We start from the raw sequence: 17,086 nt of genomic DNA, 5'->3' as shown, positions 1-17,086 counted from the left end.
TGCCAGTTTATTATATTCTGAGTTTGGTACTGAGCATACAAAACTACAATATCTATTCTACCATGTCTTTCAAAAAAACCTACAAATTGTGTATCTTGGTAAAATGCTGTTTTTCAAATTTCACACAGTTTTGTTAATGGCTGCATATTATGGGGTGGAATCAGGGAAGCTTTGAAAAATCATCTGCAAAAAAAAAAAAAAGTATTCACCATAAATCATTATTGTTATACCATAGATACACACCCCTGAATTTCCTTCCAGCTTGCACTATCCTACAATACAGCAATAACCTATTATTTGAGATCTGAATACACAACTTGGTGCAAAAATAGTGCTGACTGCGCAGTCTCTGCATATGGAACAATGGGATGGTTTACTCAGTAGGAGAACTATTCCTGAGCTTACTGTATATAAAGTCCATGTTACTAATGAAAATAAGCAATGATTCTTATTTACGTTACCTGTATATACTCTGAGCTAATGCTTCCGCGCAGACTTGCCAAGCATCCTGAGATATCTTCAGCTGCTCAAAGTAGGCCAGTGCCTGTAAGCATCCAATTAAGTTTCATGTGATAAAGAACCAACAGAGAAAATGCCAACGAAATAAGACCCAAAGGACACAGCAAAACATCTTGTTCACACTAAGACACACTTCTCCTTCAAAAAACGCGGTATTTGGAAACTTCCAAGTTTTTGTTTGGCTCCCTCATTAACACAAAGCAAGTGTTCCTCCAAATCCAAACACTACAGGTGCTCGTTTCCACTTAACATTTTGTTACTTGAATATTAAAAAGGTCAGAATCACATAACTGGCAGAGTTGGAAGTGAATTCTGGTGACAGTCCAGTCCAAACTGCTTGCTCAAAGCAGGGTCAGCTATGGGAATTCGTTCAGGGCCTTGTTCACTTGGGTGTTGATTACAATTTCCAGGGGTGGAAGTTCAAGTCCAAGTTATAAATTCCCTCCACAAATTCTAAAGAGCAAGAGACTTAGACTTTTTCACTGAAAACAACTCATTTCTGTTGCACTACTTTGCTTGTATTCTACATTCCAAGCAACATTCAAACACAAATCTCTCACTGACCAGCTGACAATAGTCAGTTTATGAACCCATTACAGAGGCTGCTAAGAAATGTATACTTCAGGTAGATTATAGATACCAAAGTTGTTTATCAGATCTTTTAAGACTCTTCTGAAAACAGCTACCTTGACATAATTGCTTTCAAATTTAGTGTGGCGTGTTATACAAAACAGTAAAATAATTTTTGAAACTCAGATGAGATTGACAACATCACTTAAAGCCTATAAAGACTTGTATTTCAAGAGGTTTTTCTAATTATCATGACTGTTTACGTTCATTGAAATAATTATTCAGAGAGTTGAATTAAGTTCTTAAAACAAGAAATCACAGTAGCTTGCACTAACTTCCTTACAGTGAACAGTTTAATTAGCTAAGATTTGATACTTAGTAAATTCAAGTAGTATAATGTCATTTCCTGCACGAGGAGTAAAAAATTACTCACCTTTCACCATGAAGTATTTTAGAAGAATGCAGATTGCATGGTTAAAAGGTCAATAAATCCGTGAGCTTCAAATGTACGGTGACATTTTCTTGACAAAATATTACAATTCAGCCATACTCATCTTTTCAAGGACAAACACCCCCAACAAACAGATTTAACAGGCTGCTTAGCAACGCCAGGATGCATCAAATTACAGTTTTAACTTCCTTATACATTCCAGGGCTTGTTTTATGAACACCCAAAGAAGATGCTTGTATTCCCATTTCTGAAAGGTTTCATTGAATGTCATCTTATATGTAGTTGAATCAATTTGATAAGTAAGCATTTACTCATTAAATAGTTATAAAACTAGAAATGCCTTCCCAAGTGAGCATCTCTCATATCATCTAAGTTCCTGCTTACCATGACTTTAAATTACTATAAGCTTTACCATAATTTAAAAACCTGTGTTTCGTTAAAAGGCTCTCAAGGCAGGTAATCCATTCAAAATAACAACCAATCAAAATAAATAAAAAACACAACAGCCTGTCCCCCATCCCCAAACTGCCACCCAAGAATTAAAAGGAAATCACAAGCAACTTGGCATTTCCAGTGGCTGATTTCCATTCCACAGGAACCCACTTAAGGTGCTGAACAAGGACTAGAATTGAAAGGACTGGAAAAGCCAGAGCCCAGAGAAACAAATTCTATACAAGTTAACCATAGCTTCACTGGACTGGCAACATCTCTTTCAGCTTCGATACACACTTGCAACATGGCACCCCATACATGCCACCACAAAACCTTTGTGCATAAATCAAGAAAGCAATTACTAGACTTTTTCACTGAAGCAGCACCCCAAATTATTATAGAAATAAGCAAGTTAATTACGTACTCTTTGTCTGAAGTCTGCATCAGCATTTGGGTTCAGCCCCAGAAGGGCTTGCTCATCCATCTCTATTGCTATACTCTCCGTTTCCTACTCCTGCTAACAGGTTTGCCCACTTCTTCTAGAGTGGAAGCTACGATCATCTGAAAATAGAAAAAGAAGTTTTATTCGCTCAGCACAACAATAAAAATTAAAAGCAGGACAGAAAGAACCACAAAATTTTGTATACAAATCTCAAACACACTGTATGCACTGCACCAAAACATGAACATGCTTCTGATACAGATCTCAGAATTCTACATCTTTTCATCCACTTTCAGTAACAGAAAAATAGTATAATCTATACTGTTCTCTGGAAAGGTTTGAACTCAAATTTCAAGCACACCGAGGATGTTTCAATAAGACATGACATAAGCATAGATAGCTACTTAAATGATAGCAGCTTAGCAACTGCAAAAATGAGCATCCCTGCTCCGAAATACTGTTAAGATGCTTCATAAAGCCATCTGTAAAGTATTTCCTCTACTGGAACAAAAGCATTACCAGGCCCTTCTTCTAAAGCAAGCACACATTAGAGAAGTATCAGACATTAACCACAAAATAAATCATACTGAGCTGTTAACAAAGTGTTCTATTCCTATTAGTGGATGATAATTTACTAGAGATGATTTGTATTTAGACACATCAGTGTAAAACTAACAAGGAAGCTGGACAAGCGTTCTGAAGATCAGGTGTTTCTACAGGCCATTCTGCAATACGTTGGATAAAAAAGTGGATCCAAAAAAATCTTTGTTAAATGCACGGATGCTGTTAAAGAGCAAGAGAGTCCAAAAATGCACCAGGCCATCAAAGCATGCCCACATGGTAACAGAGTTACTCAGGCCCTAAGTAAGGCCTTGTTACATAAGTACGTAGGAGGTAAGGGAAAAAAAGCACACAAAAGGAAGAGACGAAACTCAAAAAACTGCTGTTTCAAACTGCCTGCAGGTAGAATTTCCGATTTCTGAGCACTGCGTGCCTGGTGCATGCCCTGCCATCACCTCCCCCACTGGAAGAAAGGTGGCACAGTGACAGCCGAGGAAGCAAGCCTGAAAGGGACAGCTCAGCAATCAACGCGACATCAGGCAGACATTTCTGTACAATTCACTACAGAACGACTGTAACTAAATGCAACAAGAAGGGCAGTTTAGTAGGGAAAATTTAAAGAAGTTCATACAAAACGAAAAAAAGTGCAAGTTGTGGCAGTAGAGGAACCAGAAAGTCTGGAACAAAGCGATGAGTCGTGGCAAAACAAGCTCTGCACTCTGCCTGACAACGAGCAGGGTAGCTCTGTGGAGTCAGAACCTCCAGAGATTAAAGCTGCTCTCCCCATGTTTCTCTCTCTGCACCCCCAGCTTGTTTTCCCCATAACTGATATCCAGAGCAGTCAGACAAAAACAAACTCTGAAAAATAGTGTAAGAATAAAGTGCTTTCTTGTATGGCTTCTTCCACTTGGGGCCTGGCCCACGGTTACACAAGTAAAAGCGTCTTAACCAGCCTACTGTTGGGTTTATTTTTCCCGCTGATTATCACTAGAATCTCTGTCCCCCAAGTAGCAATCTTCTACACACTGGTGACAAGCCTCGCTATTAAAGGTACCGTGGCTCAGAGATGAACTCCTTCACATGTTCAGCTCACAGCAGAGCCTGTGCAGCTCTGCTACCCCTGCACACACGACATGAGCACATTTAACATTTGATCTTCCACCATATAACCTGTTCGAAGGGTTTCAGCTTGACTCGCCCACTCAGAAGGCCATCAGTTACACAAGGAACAAACGCGGTCACGGCTCGGGTGGGGGAGGAGGACTTGTAACAGCATTAATGGTCAGAGGCGTGCGGTGCTCAGAGCAGGCAGGGCTGAGCCATAAGCGTGCTGAGAGCACGCACTACAGATGATGAGCATCAGAACAATTAGCGATTAAAGCGCCTCATTTACACCATTCATTCGGGGTATTTATAAGGCCGTGTCAGCAGGCAGAGCCACGTCCGCGCTGCTTTAATTCGCTGAGCTTTCTCGCCAACCCTACGCGCTCCTTTCTGCTGCCTGCTCTGCTTGCCGCAAGCCTGGGGCACTCGTCGGACCCGAAGCCTTTACGCCGGCTTAACGTATGCACGAGCAGCGCCGAATGACGGCCGTTCCCACAACTTCTCCCATAGCCTAGAAAGTTCTCCGGGCAGCACGGCGCTCCGCCGGCCGGCAGCTCCCCGCGTCCCAGTTTTCCCCTTCCCCCCGCCGATGCCGCGGGCCCTCCGGCACAGAGGCGCAGCTCCGCGGGTCCGGGGCCTCCGCCGACCGCCTCCAGAGCCCCGCGGGGTGACGGAGCGCTCCCCGCAGCCGGGCCGGCAAACCGGCGGAGGCCGCCACCGCCACCTCGGCGGTCGCCACGGACCCTGCCCGACAACGGCCGGCGAGCTCCGGCTCCCGCCCGGCCGCCGTTACCTTCCCGGTCACTCCTCCATCGCGGCGGTGCCGGTTCCCGCCCCACAGCTCCGATGTCGCCACGAGCATAGGGAGCGGGCCGGGCCGCGCAGGCCGCGCCGCCTCGGCTGGCGGCGGGAGGAGCAGAAGGAGGCGGCCCGGGGAAGGTGGCGCGGCCCAAGCGCGTCCGGAAAGCGAAGGGAAGGCGCCCCCACCCCTCCGCCACACCGCGGGACTACAGCTCCCACATCGCCCCGCGGCAGCTCGGGACAGCTCTAACGGCCCGAGCGCCCCGCGGCCCTTGGGAGCTGTAGTCCCGCCCCGCCCCCGTTGCGGAGGACGAGCGACGCGTCGCAGCGCACCCGCGCGTGTTGTTCGCAGGGGCCCGGAACATGGTTCCGCGCCCCCTCCCTCAACGGGCGGAGGCAGCTTGCGGCGTTTGCCTCGCGAGCGCCGTTATTGCGGTTACCCCGTTCTGAGAATAACGTGAGAAAGGGCCCCGAGCCGCCACCCCCCCCGCCACGTATGCAGGACCCGGCGGCACCGACGCGAAAGAGAGACGGGGCCGCACCCCTAGGGGCACCGACACGCTGCCGAGAGGGGCCCGTCGGCCGCCTGATTGCGCACCACCGCGCGGCGATGCGGCACACCCTCCTCCCACGGCCACGCGGATGCCGCCGCCCGGAAGCCAGGGCCGGCTGTCGCGAGCGGAGATTGACAGCCGCCTCGCCCAACCACGCCGCGCCGCGGGCCAATGGGAGAGCGGGAGGGCGGCGGGCGGTGCCGCGGCGGGCGGGTGACGTGAGGCGGCCGCGCGTGCGGCCTTTCCTTTCCTGCGGGCGGCGGCGGCGGCAGCATGAAGGCGTCGGGCACCGTGAGTGAGGGTCGCGGAGCGCTCCGACCGCGTCTGTGTCTCGCGGCGGGCCTGAGGCCGGCCCCGGGTGTTGGGAGCGTGGCTGTGCAGGCTCGCGGCGCTTGAGAGTGATCTCCGCGCTCCTGAGCGGGCCTCGCTCGGCCCCGCGTGGAGGCGAGTGGCCAATATGGCGGCAGTGGCGCTCCGGCACGACGCGTGAGGGGGGGCCGCCATAGGCCGGGCCGGCGGGCGGCGCTGCCGGTCTCTCGGAGCTCGGCTTTTCCTCGGGTGCCGGGAGGCCCGGCTCGGTGCGGCCCCTCGTCTCCGGGACCTCTGCCCTCCGCCTCTCACCGAGGTTCCCGCCCCGAGGAATCGTTCCGCAGCCGCCGCATCGCGACTCACGCCGCTGTCTTTCCCTGCAGCTGCGGGAGTACAAGGTGGTCGGGCGTTGTCTGCCCACGCCGAAATGCAGGACTCCTCCGCTCTACCGGATGCGGATCTTTGCTCCCAACCACGTTGTCGCCAAGTCCCGGTTCTGGTATTTCGTGTCTCAGCTGAAGAAGATGAAAAAGTCTTCCGGAGAGATTGTGTACTGTGGCCAGGTGGGGGATGGCAAACCCGGTAAACTGGGCGATTTCCTGCTGGTATATATAGGATAAAGTTACATGAAGCACTGCTACTAGGAGTTAAACTCAGCTTACATTTCTATTGCTGTCAAGTTAACCAACGCATTCCTCTTTTGAAAATGGCAGTATATATCCAAGGAGCTTAGGAAACAACAAATGGTCAAAAAAAAAACAAGATTAACTTTCTAGAGCTATGATGACTTAAATCATTACTGTACTCTGCTGTTTTCAGGGTCTAGTGTTCACTCTTTGGGCTTATATCTTTAAGAGTTATGTGGACATTCATAATTCTTGGAGAGCATATGCTTACCAATCTTCTTGCTTATAGTATGTTCTTTTCCATTTATTTCCATAGCGATGTAGAGTTGAATTTAAGTATTTTCACCAAAAATTATCAGTTTGAATGCAGCTATGTTGGTGTGGGAGAAGAGACAAAATCTTTTTTCACTAAAACTTTCCACAGTGCTTTCATTAGGGCTTCAGTATAGTTAAACTAAAATACTGATGATGTATTTAACTTCTTTTGTACCTTTGTCTAATTCCAGGTGTATGAGAAGACCCCTCTGCGGGTAAAAAATTTTGGTATTTGGCTGCGCTACGATTCTCGTAGTGGAACTCACAACATGTACAGAGAGTACAGGGATTTGACCACTGCTGGTGCTGTCACTCAGTGCTGTAAGTTTGTGTAATTGTTTGAGATAGAACCTGTATATAAACACAAGCTTAAATGTTAAACTGAGCATAAAGTCTAGGTAAGAATGCTGTCTTAAAACTGTGAGAAACAAAATGAAACTCTAGGAAACTAAATCAGGAAGCTGCTGGAGAGGTCTGTAGGTGTGATCTCACTCATAATATGTTTTCTCTACATAAAAATATTCCCTTTTGATCAGTATGTAACATTGAATAGCTGGTAACGAGTTTTGCTCTATAGGCTGAGTTTCTTAGTCTTTGAGGTGCTCTAGATGTTTACTATATATAATGTTTCAGAATGGCCTTGTTGAGGGAGTATTTCAGATTAGAACATCTCAATTTCTGTTATGTAAAGTACTTGAGGGGTACACCATTTGTATAGCTGATTCTGTTGATAGTTGAATTTGGAACTGTACAAAATGCACACAAAAACCCAAAGAATGTTGTTCTTCGTAATGATGTTCTTGTCGTGTGTGCAAATATTATATGGATCTTGTCGCCTTTCCAGAGCTGAGGTGCTCTTGAAAGTGAAACTTGAGGTTCTACATTAACTTAATAGGATATTTTCTGTTAATTAATGTACTGAAAGATTGCTCAAGAGGCCTCAGAACTTGTTTGCCATAATGCAATGATTGGTAGCTAAGTATCTAGTCTGAATAATTTAGGAGTTTTTTAGAACGTTTTTCCATTAATAATACTTCAGTGTTGATTCTGAATCAGCTCGCTTGTTTTAAAAAGGTAAATCCCATCTAGATTATTTCTATAAGTGCATATCTTGAAATCAGGCAAGAGTAAGATGGCATTCTTTTGGAGACATTGAGTTACGGGTTCTCTTGTTGCAGACCGTGATATGGGAGCCCGTCATCGTGCCCGTGCTCACTCCATTCAGATAATGAAAGTGGAGCAGATTCCTGCTAGCAAGTGCCGTAGGCCAGCAGTCAAGCAGTTCCATGTAAGTAAAACTGCAGTGCCTGCTGGGCCCCAGTCTGATAGAGGGCTGAAGGAAGGGAGCTGTGTCTGGTACAGGTTTGCTTTACAGGCAAGAGTGTGGAGGGGGAACCAAACTTGCACTCATAGCTTCACAGATATTTTATTTTGTGGTAAAATTCCTTTTGTTAAAGTCAGAATATAATGTATTATATTACAACAAATGTGCCTTTCACAGATGTCTTGTTCAAAAAGAATCACAGACCTTGTGCATCTTTTCAGTACTGTGAAGTGTAGAGCAGTAGTGATGAGTATCTCAACACAAATATTTTCCTTGCAGGATTCTAAAATCAAGTTCCCTCTGCCACACAGAGTTCTGCGTCGTCAGCACAAACCACGTTTCACCACCAAGAGACCAAATACTTTCTTCTAAGTAGAAAAATGTGCTGTCTACTCAGTGTAATAAAGGTCTATTTGAACCTTTCACTTCCAGGTTTCTTTGTAAACTCTGTCTCTCATACCCAGGAAGCCCCTGTTCATATCCAGTTTTCTGTATGTTATCTGCAGCCCAGTTGAAGAGTAGGAAAAATAATGGCCAGAGGAAGCTGGGAACGCTGCTGGTCTGGGACAGCAGCAGGGGAGCTCTGCAGCTCAGTGCAGAGAAGTGCGTGCTGATTTCAGTAGAAGGAGGTGGGTGGGACAGAGCTCTGGTTTCCCCAGGAGCTGGAACAGGCAATGCTGTCACAGCAGCCCCCTTTCCATGGGCTTGTGTGCCACAGCTCTGCTTTGTGCTCATCTTTCCAATCTGTTCAAGGAGTTGATCTGTCCAAAGCTTAAATTAGTGCTCCTTTCCAGTGGGTTGAGCAATTGGGGATCCCTAAACTGGCTGCAGAAATGTCAGGTGGGATTGGAAGCTGTAGATGTCACATGTCTGTACAAGGTGGGAGATCGTGCAGGAGTGGTCCTTTAGGATCCAAGCTAACGTTGCCCAGACACCCCTGTGTTTGGACACTTAATGGGGAAGACAGTGTAGCATGAAAGCGGCCTTCTGGTTTAAACCAGATAAAACAATTCAGGAGCGGAGAGCCCGTGCTCTGCGCGCTCCCATTCTTTTGCAGCGCGGCGGAGACGGCCGGCGCCTCGCAGCGGAGCAGCCCCTCCCGGCATGCCCTGCGCCCACCTGTGCCCTCGCGCCGCACGACAGGGAGGGCCGTCTCACCTCACGTGACCGCGACCTTCCCGCCCGTCTCTTCCCGCATCACGTGACGGGGACTTCCGGGGGCTGCGGCGCGAGCGAGGCTCCTCGTTCGGCTGGGAGCGGAACCCGGAAGCGGCGGCGGCGGCATGGGGGAGTCGATCCCGCTGGGCGCGCCCGTGCCGGTGGAGCAGGCGGTGCTGGAGACTTTCTTCTCCCACCTGGGTATCTTCTCGTACGATAAAGCCAAGGACAACGTGGAGAAGGAACGTGAGGCCAACAAGAGCGCGGGGGCCAGCTGGCTGGCCCTGCTGGCGGGGCTGGCGCACCTGGCCGCCGCCGAGAAGGCCTACCACAGCATGACCTTCCTGGGCCAGAAGCTAGGTACCGCCGCCCTCGGGCCCCGACACGGTCCCGGCGGGCCGCCGCGTTGCTCCGGGTCCCGTCGTGGGGGGGAGGGGCGAAGCGGGCGGGCTTGCGGGAAGCGCAGGAGTGCAGCGCTTGTGTGGAACGCGAGCGCTGGGTCCGCGCCCTCCGTGCGCTCTGACGTTCGCGTTACCCCGAAGCATATCTTGCGGCTGGCACAGCGAGTCCTTCCGAGCCTCTGCTGGGGAATAAGCAGCCTGGCTGCGTTTCCCGAGCTGTAGCCAGCTCTGTTTCCGGGCGGGTGTACTCTTGGTTGAGATTCTGGCAAAGGTGAGCTTAGTGGGGTCGCCAAGAGCTTCTTTCAAGTTGTGGTTCCAGGCCCTAAAACTAGAACAGCGTGTGTGTCAGAACGTGTGTAAGTACTCAGGGCTGAAGATTGCCTCCTGAAAATTGTTATTCATGTAGATGCTGCAGGATCTCAAGAAATCTTGGCCACGAACTTAGCTGCTTCTCTAAATACAGAAAACTGTAACTCATGCAGGACAAGCCATCATCATGCTGTCCTCTGGGCAGAGCTCTTTGTTTTCTCTTTGAACTGCAGACTGGCCTGGAAATTGAATCAAGGGATGCAAGTCTGCTGTATAATGCAGTAAAGCAACAAGAAAGTTCTGCTATGGCGTTTATGTTGAAGTGGTGACTTTATTTTATAGGAAGAACCTTACAGAGGGAAAAAGCCTATTGTAAAGCAGACTTCTAAAAGTGTGTTTGGTTCTTGAAGAAAGAGCAACACTGACAATGTAAAGGACATGCATAGTTTTATTTGCTTGCATACCTCAAGAACAGCAGCAGTAGGTGACTGTTCCCCTGCTATGATCGAGGGACAGCTTTTGGCTTGGAGCTGTTTTTCTATGATAACCAATTCTATGCTTTTCTGCTACAAATTGCCAATAAAACTTTTGAACATTACATGTGTAAAATAGATGTGGAAAGGACTATACACCACTATGAAAGTTATATGCAGTTTCAAAATGGAACCTGAAGTCTCTTAAAAAAAAACAAAATTCTGCAGGTTCTTTGTGATCCTTGCTCTGCTGCAGCTCATGAGTGCCACAGCAGCACATAAAGCCATCTGGAAATGGAAACAATCAAATAAAGTAGTACTTTTGTACATCAATGAGGAATATCTTTTGTCCGTATCCCTGGTGGTGGTGGGGTTGGAACTAGCTGATCTTTAGGGCCTTTAAGGCCCTTCCAACCCAAACCTTTTCACAAATACTTTTTGTTTATTATTTATTTTAAAATAATCATAATGTTAAGCAAGCGGAGGGAAGCACTGACTTCGTTTTTTCTCGGTTTTAGTTATGAATTAGCCTGCATTGTGGTCCCACTGAGATAAACTGTAGTTGTTTTCCCTTTGAGTTCAGGTTTATGTTAAGATAGGGTAGGAACTGGAAACATTTGGTTTGTACAAAGGATCGCGTTTCCCATGTAAAGGCTGCTGTGCAAGTCTGTGTGTTCTGTGTTTGAGGAGGTGTTATTAAGGGAATTCCCCATTAAAGTTTTGGAGTTACTAACAGCAGCTGAGCCTATTAAAACCTCATGTTGACTCATGACTTCCACAGATAATAGTGTATCATAGTAGCAGAGTTAACAAAACCCTTGTTAAAAAGCCCATAGCGTAGCTATGGTGTGAAGAATTTGAAGAAATTTTGCAGCAGTCATTGGCAGCTGAAATAAGAATTGGTGCAGGATGACTTGCATCAGATTACAGAGTGCTTCTGTGTGCAATTCGTACTTGCAAAATAATAGGCTGAAACTTATTTCTTGATGAAAAACCCATAGGAACACCTGGGGAAAAAACAAACGTGGTTTTGTTTTCCAGTATTGCTGTCTGTCTTTCCTCTCCCTGGAATTTGGTAATACCTCCATATTTATCTGAACAGGTGGTCAGTCATTCTTCAGCCGAAAGGACTCCATCCGAACCATCTACACATCCCTGCATAATGAGCTGAAGAAGGTGGTGGCGACGGGTCGCAATGCACTAGGAGGAACAGCTCCTCACTTGGAAGAGCTGCTTTCTCACCTGTCTGAACAGCTCTGTTTTTTTGTTCAGGCTCGGATGGAAATTGCTGACTTCTATGAAAAAATGTACACGCTCAGCACCCAAAAGTTCATTAACTCTGAGGAACTGGTAAACATTTTGGAATCCATCTTAAAGAAATATAGCTCAAGGTCAGTACTTATTTGCTGGCAGTAAGTACTCGGGCATACGATCTGTGATAAACTATATTATGGCTGAAAGCCTGAAGATTTTGCTGTCTTTTGATTGCTGAGGAGTACGGCTCCTTGCATGAATTCATGCATGAAGTGAATGTTGGTGAGCAATGACCACCCTTGAGCTGAGGGCTCAAAGTAAGACTTCTCAAAAAAAACCAGAAAATTCTATTCATTACTTTACAGGAGTCATCTTCACTATTCTTTAATTCATACTCAGCAGAGAGCAAAGAGTAATGTTCTTGATGGGAAAAGTGCCAGAATTCCATTCTTACGTCCATTGCTATGCTTGTAGGGTAAACAAGGACTTAATTCAATATGGACTTGAGTGAAAAGGGCTCGAGGGCTGGAGCACCTCTCCTGTGAGGAAAGATTGGGGGATCTGGGCTTGTTTAGCTTGGAGAAGAGAAGGCTCCAGGGAGACCTCATTGTGGCCTTCCTGTAATTTAAGGCAGCATATAAACAGGAGGGGGAATGGCTGTTTACGAGGGTGGGTAGTGATAGGACAAGGGGGAATGGTTTTAAATTGAGACATGGGAGGTTTAGGTTAGATATTAGGAGGAAGTTTTTCACCCAGAGGGTGGTGATGCACTGGAACAGTTTGTCCAATGAGGCTGTGGATGCCCCATCCCTGGAGGCATTCAAGGCCAGGCTGGATGTGGCTCTGGGCAGCCTGGTCTGGTGGTTGGTGAACCTGCACATAGCAGGGGGGTTGAAACTCAATGATCATTGTGGTCCTTTTCAACCCAGGCCATTCAGTGACTCTATGAAATTGGTTTAGGAATAGAACAGATATTTGTGTGCTGATTTTAGTTTTAAACTTAGAATTGAGCCAATGCATTCTAAAGCCATACGTTAGTCTTCATGTGCCTGTATCTGAGTAAATTTCAGATTAATTTCACAATATTAGCTTTTAATATAGACTATCATTGTTTCTGATCCTCCTGGAAGGGTTTTATGATGTTCTGTTGCCACTTCTTTTGGGAGCTACTGGAGTTAGTAGAAGGAGCACAAAGTCTTCGGTGGTCTTGCCTTTCTTACATTAAGATCTCTAAGTCACTCTTGGTTGAGTATTTCACAGCTAAAACGTGATCTGTGCAAGTGCAGTTTAAAAATAAAAGAAATTTTTAGTAACTTGACAGCATGCAAAAATGGCTGTAAAAATGCTTTTGTTTTAAAAGCCAAGCAAAGTAGCTGTTTTAGGAAGATAGTTTTCAAGTGTAGTTGGATTCTTTTAATCTTTGTTAGTGAAATAGCATCTAAGAAGACATTTGGGTGAAATATTGTGAGGTTTTTTTATAGTTAAGATTTTTAAAATGTACATTAAAAAAAATTCAGTGCTGCTGACAGTGTTTCTAAAATTCCAAACCTAAGCACTGCAGCTGACTCCCCTTTTGTTAATAATTTTAAGGAAATTGTTGTGTAACATTGTTATTTGGAAGTCTGATTTATATGATCTTACTAGTAATTTTCGGCAATTCTTGGTTTGTAAACCCTTCCAGTCTCAGGGTTGTTAGTCCAATGAAACGTAAATGATGGAGATGTTCTGAGATGCTGCTAGAGCTGTTTGGGTAGCTTGGTTCTCCCCAGTGTTGTACAGGATATTTCTGAAACAAAGTCCATCCTTTATTCTTTCTTTCAGTTGTGTCGTATCTCAGAGCAGTTTCTGAGGGCTGTTACCTGACGTGTGTTTGCCATGCAGCATTTCTCTGTCAGTCTGTTGACTCTCTCAAGTGAAAGGTCAGATAAACTCACCCTTAAGCTGTCTGTTCCCTCTGGGAATATATCCTCACTTATAGGTGAGGCTGTGCACCGTTTTATCAGTCAACACTTCTAAGCCAAGTGGGGCATCTGTTTTCCAGCAGGTTCTGGCCTTGGTTTCTTTGCTTTACATCTGAAAATCATCGATCTCTGAACAATTGGAAGCTATTTTGTTAGTGCTTATTCCTGGCTTGGAAACAGCCAGTAGAAGACATTTTCCTCTATGTTTTCTGTAAAATGCATCATTTCCTGAACTTTTTGAACTTTTTTTGTGGGGTGAAGGAGGCAATGTATGGGAGGAGAATGTTTATGTTTTTAATTGGAGAAAGTAAAACAGCCTCAGATCTATAAAAGCTGAATGTATAATAAATAAGTAATCTGTTTTGATATAATTATTCTTGTGTTAAATGCTTTCGTCTAGTCAGAGTTTGGTAGCTTTGTATGCATCTGTGATCTACAAAAAGAAGTTAAGAAGTTAAAGAAAAATATTTTCTTTATAGTCTGGAGAACCATCATCCCTGTGCTCTCATGAATGATTGGGGACAAAATTGACCAGTCTGCCACATTCCTCATTTAGTTTTTTTTTAATAAATTTGAACTTATGTCTTAGAAGCAAATCTTTTCGAAAGTATGTATTGTGGCTATCAAGAAGAAAGGGGACCCTTGAAAAATAATAAGGCTGTCAGACAATTTTTACAAGCTGAAGCATTGATGTTTTGGCAGCCAGATGAGTGGAAAGTCAAAGAAAAAGTAGTGAAGAGGAAGAGGGGGAAAAGCTTAAAATTCTTCTCCATTCTTTTGGCCTACAACAAAATGAAATGTTTTGGTTTTGAACCAAGTATTTCCAAAATTGCTTCTGTGTGTTGTGACTGGAGAGTTCAGGGAGATAATGAGTGGAGCTGCTTTCACCTTGGCTGTAGATCTCCTGTTAAAGGTGTGAAGAATTCATTGTAAACTTGTTTGCTTTAAAGGCGTATCAAGACCCAGGATGTTTGAAGTGAGGGCATCAATCTGTATTGATTTCAGTCAAGTCTTGTCTTTGAAGTGTTGGTTGCTCTTTGATGGAGATCTCTTTAAGAGGTCACCTAAATGCATATTATGGGAATGCACGTATTAAAAAGGCTTCTTCTGTCTTAGCTGAAGTTCTGTCTTTCAGAAGTTGAGTGTTTACCTACTGTAACTGAAGCAGTTCTGCACAATTTGAATTAAAGTGTATTTATCTCCAGTGTTACAAATCTATGAGTTTGAGTGACGAGGGGAAGGAAGTAGACTGGATCTGAATGAGGTTTTTTGTGGTGGGGTGGTTTGGCTTGTTTGTTTTTTTTTTCCCCTCTGTGAAGTTAAGATAAAATAGAGAAAGGGTGGGAGGAGAAGAGAAAGCTATAAAATGGATCTATTAAAACTCCGTTTCACTGAGACTTGTCCTAATGGTACAGTCACTCTAGTGAATAAGATGTGTGTTGGCACTTCTATCTTATGGATGAGATTTTCATAGCATCTGTTAAACTGAGAGCTGGTCCTGCCCTGAATTCTTAGAGAGGGAGATGTGCTGATAGTTAGAGAATTTTTGCTGTGAAAGTATGACATCCTGCTGAATATTTTTCCTCTTCATTGCTCCTGGCACACCAACATTCAAATTTGAGACTGGGTTCAACAGTAAATACAGTTAACTGTGGTTCTACTGATTTATTTCCCATCGCAGTTTTATTGTAAATTAAAAAGGAAAGAAAGAAAGCTCAAGTTGGTTTCCTCATAGCTTCCCTGCATGAGCAGTGAATTTATAACATAACTTTATTTAAACTTAGTATCTTAGTACTATTTGACAACTATCAACACATATTACCACCAGAAGAGATATTGAAACAAAACCACTTGAATTTAAAGAGGAATGGTTCTGTAATAGCTTGTGAATCAATATAGGCTGATGTAGGTATGCTGTACATTCATTAAAATGTTTGTCCTAGTTGTGCTAAGTAGGAATTCTTAAATTAAGAAGATAACTTGTTGGCTTACGCTTCAGCCTGCCTTGATGTGTTGTGTTCTGTCTGTGAATTGAGAAGCAGTAGCTGATAACTTCACTGTTGTCTATAGAATTTCTCATGTCTTGAATAATGTCGTGTTTTCTAGATTTCATCATCCAATCCTCAGTCCTCTTGAAAGCAGTTTCCAGCTGGAAGTAGATGTGCTCGCACATCTCTTAAAGGCTCAGGCTCAGATCTCAGAGTGGAAATTCCTTCCATCCCTGGTCAACTTGCACAGCGCTCACACAAAGCTCCAGACTTGGGGCCAGATATTTGAAAAACAACGAGAGACCAAGAAGCATCTGTTTGGGGGGCAGTCTCAGAAAGCTGTACAACCTCCTCACCTCTTCCTCTGGCTGGTGAAACTCAAAAACGTTCTCCTTGCCAAGTTTAGCTTTTACTTTCACGAGGCCCTTAGCCGACAAACGACCGCGTCTGAAATGAAAACTCTGACTGCTAAAACAAATCCTGATTACTTTGGGAAAATCTCCAGTTTTATTCGGAAATATGATGCTGTCAATGTTTCCTTAATCTTTGACAATCGTGGATCGGAGAGTTTTCAAGGACATGGTTATCATCATCCCCACTCTTACAGGGAAGCTCCCAAAGGAGTGGATCAGTATCCTGCAGTGGTGTCTCTGCCCAGTGACAGGCCTGTTATGCACTGGCCCAACGTAATCATGATTATGACTGACAGAACCTCTGACCTCAACAGTTTGGAGAAAGTTGTTCACTTCTATGATGACAAAGTCCAAAGCACGTATTTTCTGACTCGCCCTGAACCTCATTTCACCATTGTAGTTATTTTTGAGTCCAAGAAGTCGGAAAGGGATTCTCACTTTATTTCTTTTCTCAATGAAATTTCACATTCTCTTAAGAATTCCAAAGCTTTTGCAAGTTTGAAGCCTGGATCCAAAGGGTAAAATATGTAATTGTCAAGGCAGACTGCCAGCCTTGGGGTAACAGCAGCTTCCAGGATTACATAAACTCACAATTATAGTCACCTAATTAAAAAGGAACCATTATTTTTAATGATATAAGTTCAATTAAAAAAAAAACAAAAAAACAGCAAACTGACTCTTGGGGGAAAAAAATATTTTTGGCAGTATTCAGTGGGATAACTTAACTGTGGGGTGCTAAATGGCAGCAGTGAGAGCTTTTGTGTGTGTGTGTGTGGTTTTCAATTTGCAGTATGATTTATTTTTTCAGTCCGCAACTTAGTTGCCTGTATAACAAAGGAATATATGCACTTTATTATAGTCTGATCTATAGAGATTACTGAAAATGTGATGAGGGTGGAAAATGTGTATTTTCAGAAAACCAAAAAACTGTCTGACAGGAATTACTTTTGGGAACTGTACGCTGATGGAAGGGAATATTGAAGTGTGTGAATCTGCAAGAGCACGTTTTAAATAAATAAGATACATGAATCACAAAGGAACTGGCTAATTAAAACACTTTTAAAATGGTTGAGAACTGATGCTGTCTGCTAAGTTTATTCTGAACAAGCTCTGAAGCATAA

The 17,086-nt window shown here is 44.7% G+C and overlaps 3 protein-coding genes and 1 non-coding gene across 6 annotated transcripts in view; 3 read left to right on the top strand and 1 right to left on the bottom strand.

Moving 5' to 3' along the window:
• XPOT (exportin for tRNA) overlaps positions 1–5,545 on the bottom strand; it is a 26,631-nt gene extending 21,086 nt beyond the window's left edge. Inside the window, exons 1-3 of one of the 2 annotated variants that reach the window (XM_085220354.1) lie at positions 5,423–5,545; positions 2,397–2,533; positions 462–544 (exon numbers count right to left, since the gene is read on the bottom strand). In XM_085220354.1, coding sequence (XP_085076480.1) covers positions 462–544; positions 2,397–2,456 — 143 coding nt within the window. In that variant the 5' untranslated portion in view covers positions 2,457–2,533; positions 5,423–5,545. Of the gene's footprint in view, positions 1–461; positions 545–2,396; positions 2,534–4,872; positions 5,088–5,422 lie in introns of those variants that run through there. The other variant, XM_085220350.1, reaches the window with a different exon arrangement.
• Positions 5,546–5,598: 53 nt separating this feature from the next.
• On the top strand, positions 5,599–8,433 carry RPL18A (ribosomal protein L18a). Its single transcript, XM_085220519.1, has 5 exons — positions 5,599–5,725; positions 6,127–6,306; positions 6,876–7,005; positions 7,863–7,972; positions 8,288–8,433. The coding sequence occupies exons 1-5, from the start codon at positions 5,708–5,710 to the stop codon at positions 8,378–8,380; spliced, it is 531 nt and encodes a 176-aa protein (XP_085076645.1). The 5' UTR covers positions 5,599–5,707; the 3' UTR covers positions 8,381–8,433.
• On the top strand, positions 7,439–7,570 carry LOC116216238 (small nucleolar RNA SNORA68). Its single transcript, XR_004158692.1, has one exon. It is a non-coding gene; the product is annotated as a small nucleolar RNA SNORA68 (small nucleolar RNA).
• Positions 8,434–9,199: 766 nt separating the features above from the next.
• Positions 9,200–16,637, top strand: KICS2 (KICSTOR subunit 2). Of its 2 annotated transcripts, XM_010707725.4 has the most exons (4): positions 9,200–9,526; positions 11,452–11,525; positions 11,604–11,740; positions 15,671–16,637. In XM_010707725.4, exons 1-4 carry the CDS (start codon positions 9,292–9,294, stop codon positions 16,485–16,487), a joined length of 1,263 nt encoding a protein of 420 aa, XP_010706027.1. In that variant the 5' UTR covers positions 9,200–9,291; the 3' UTR covers positions 16,488–16,637. The 2 variants fall into 2 exon arrangements, with proteins under 2 accessions (XP_010706027.1, XP_003202089.1); XM_003202041.5 differs by having other exon boundaries at positions 11,452–11,740.
• The last annotated feature ends 449 nt before the right edge of the window (positions 16,638–17,086 follow it).

The sequence above is a fragment of the Meleagris gallopavo genome, chromosome 1, assembly GCF_905368555.1.
Source record: "Meleagris gallopavo chromosome 1, MGAL_WU_HG_1.1, whole genome shotgun sequence".
NCBI lineage: Eukaryota > Metazoa > Chordata > Aves > Galliformes > Phasianidae > Meleagris > Meleagris gallopavo.
The sequence above is the reverse complement of the archived record's forward strand: the minus strand, read 5'-3'. Positions and strand labels throughout refer to the sequence as shown.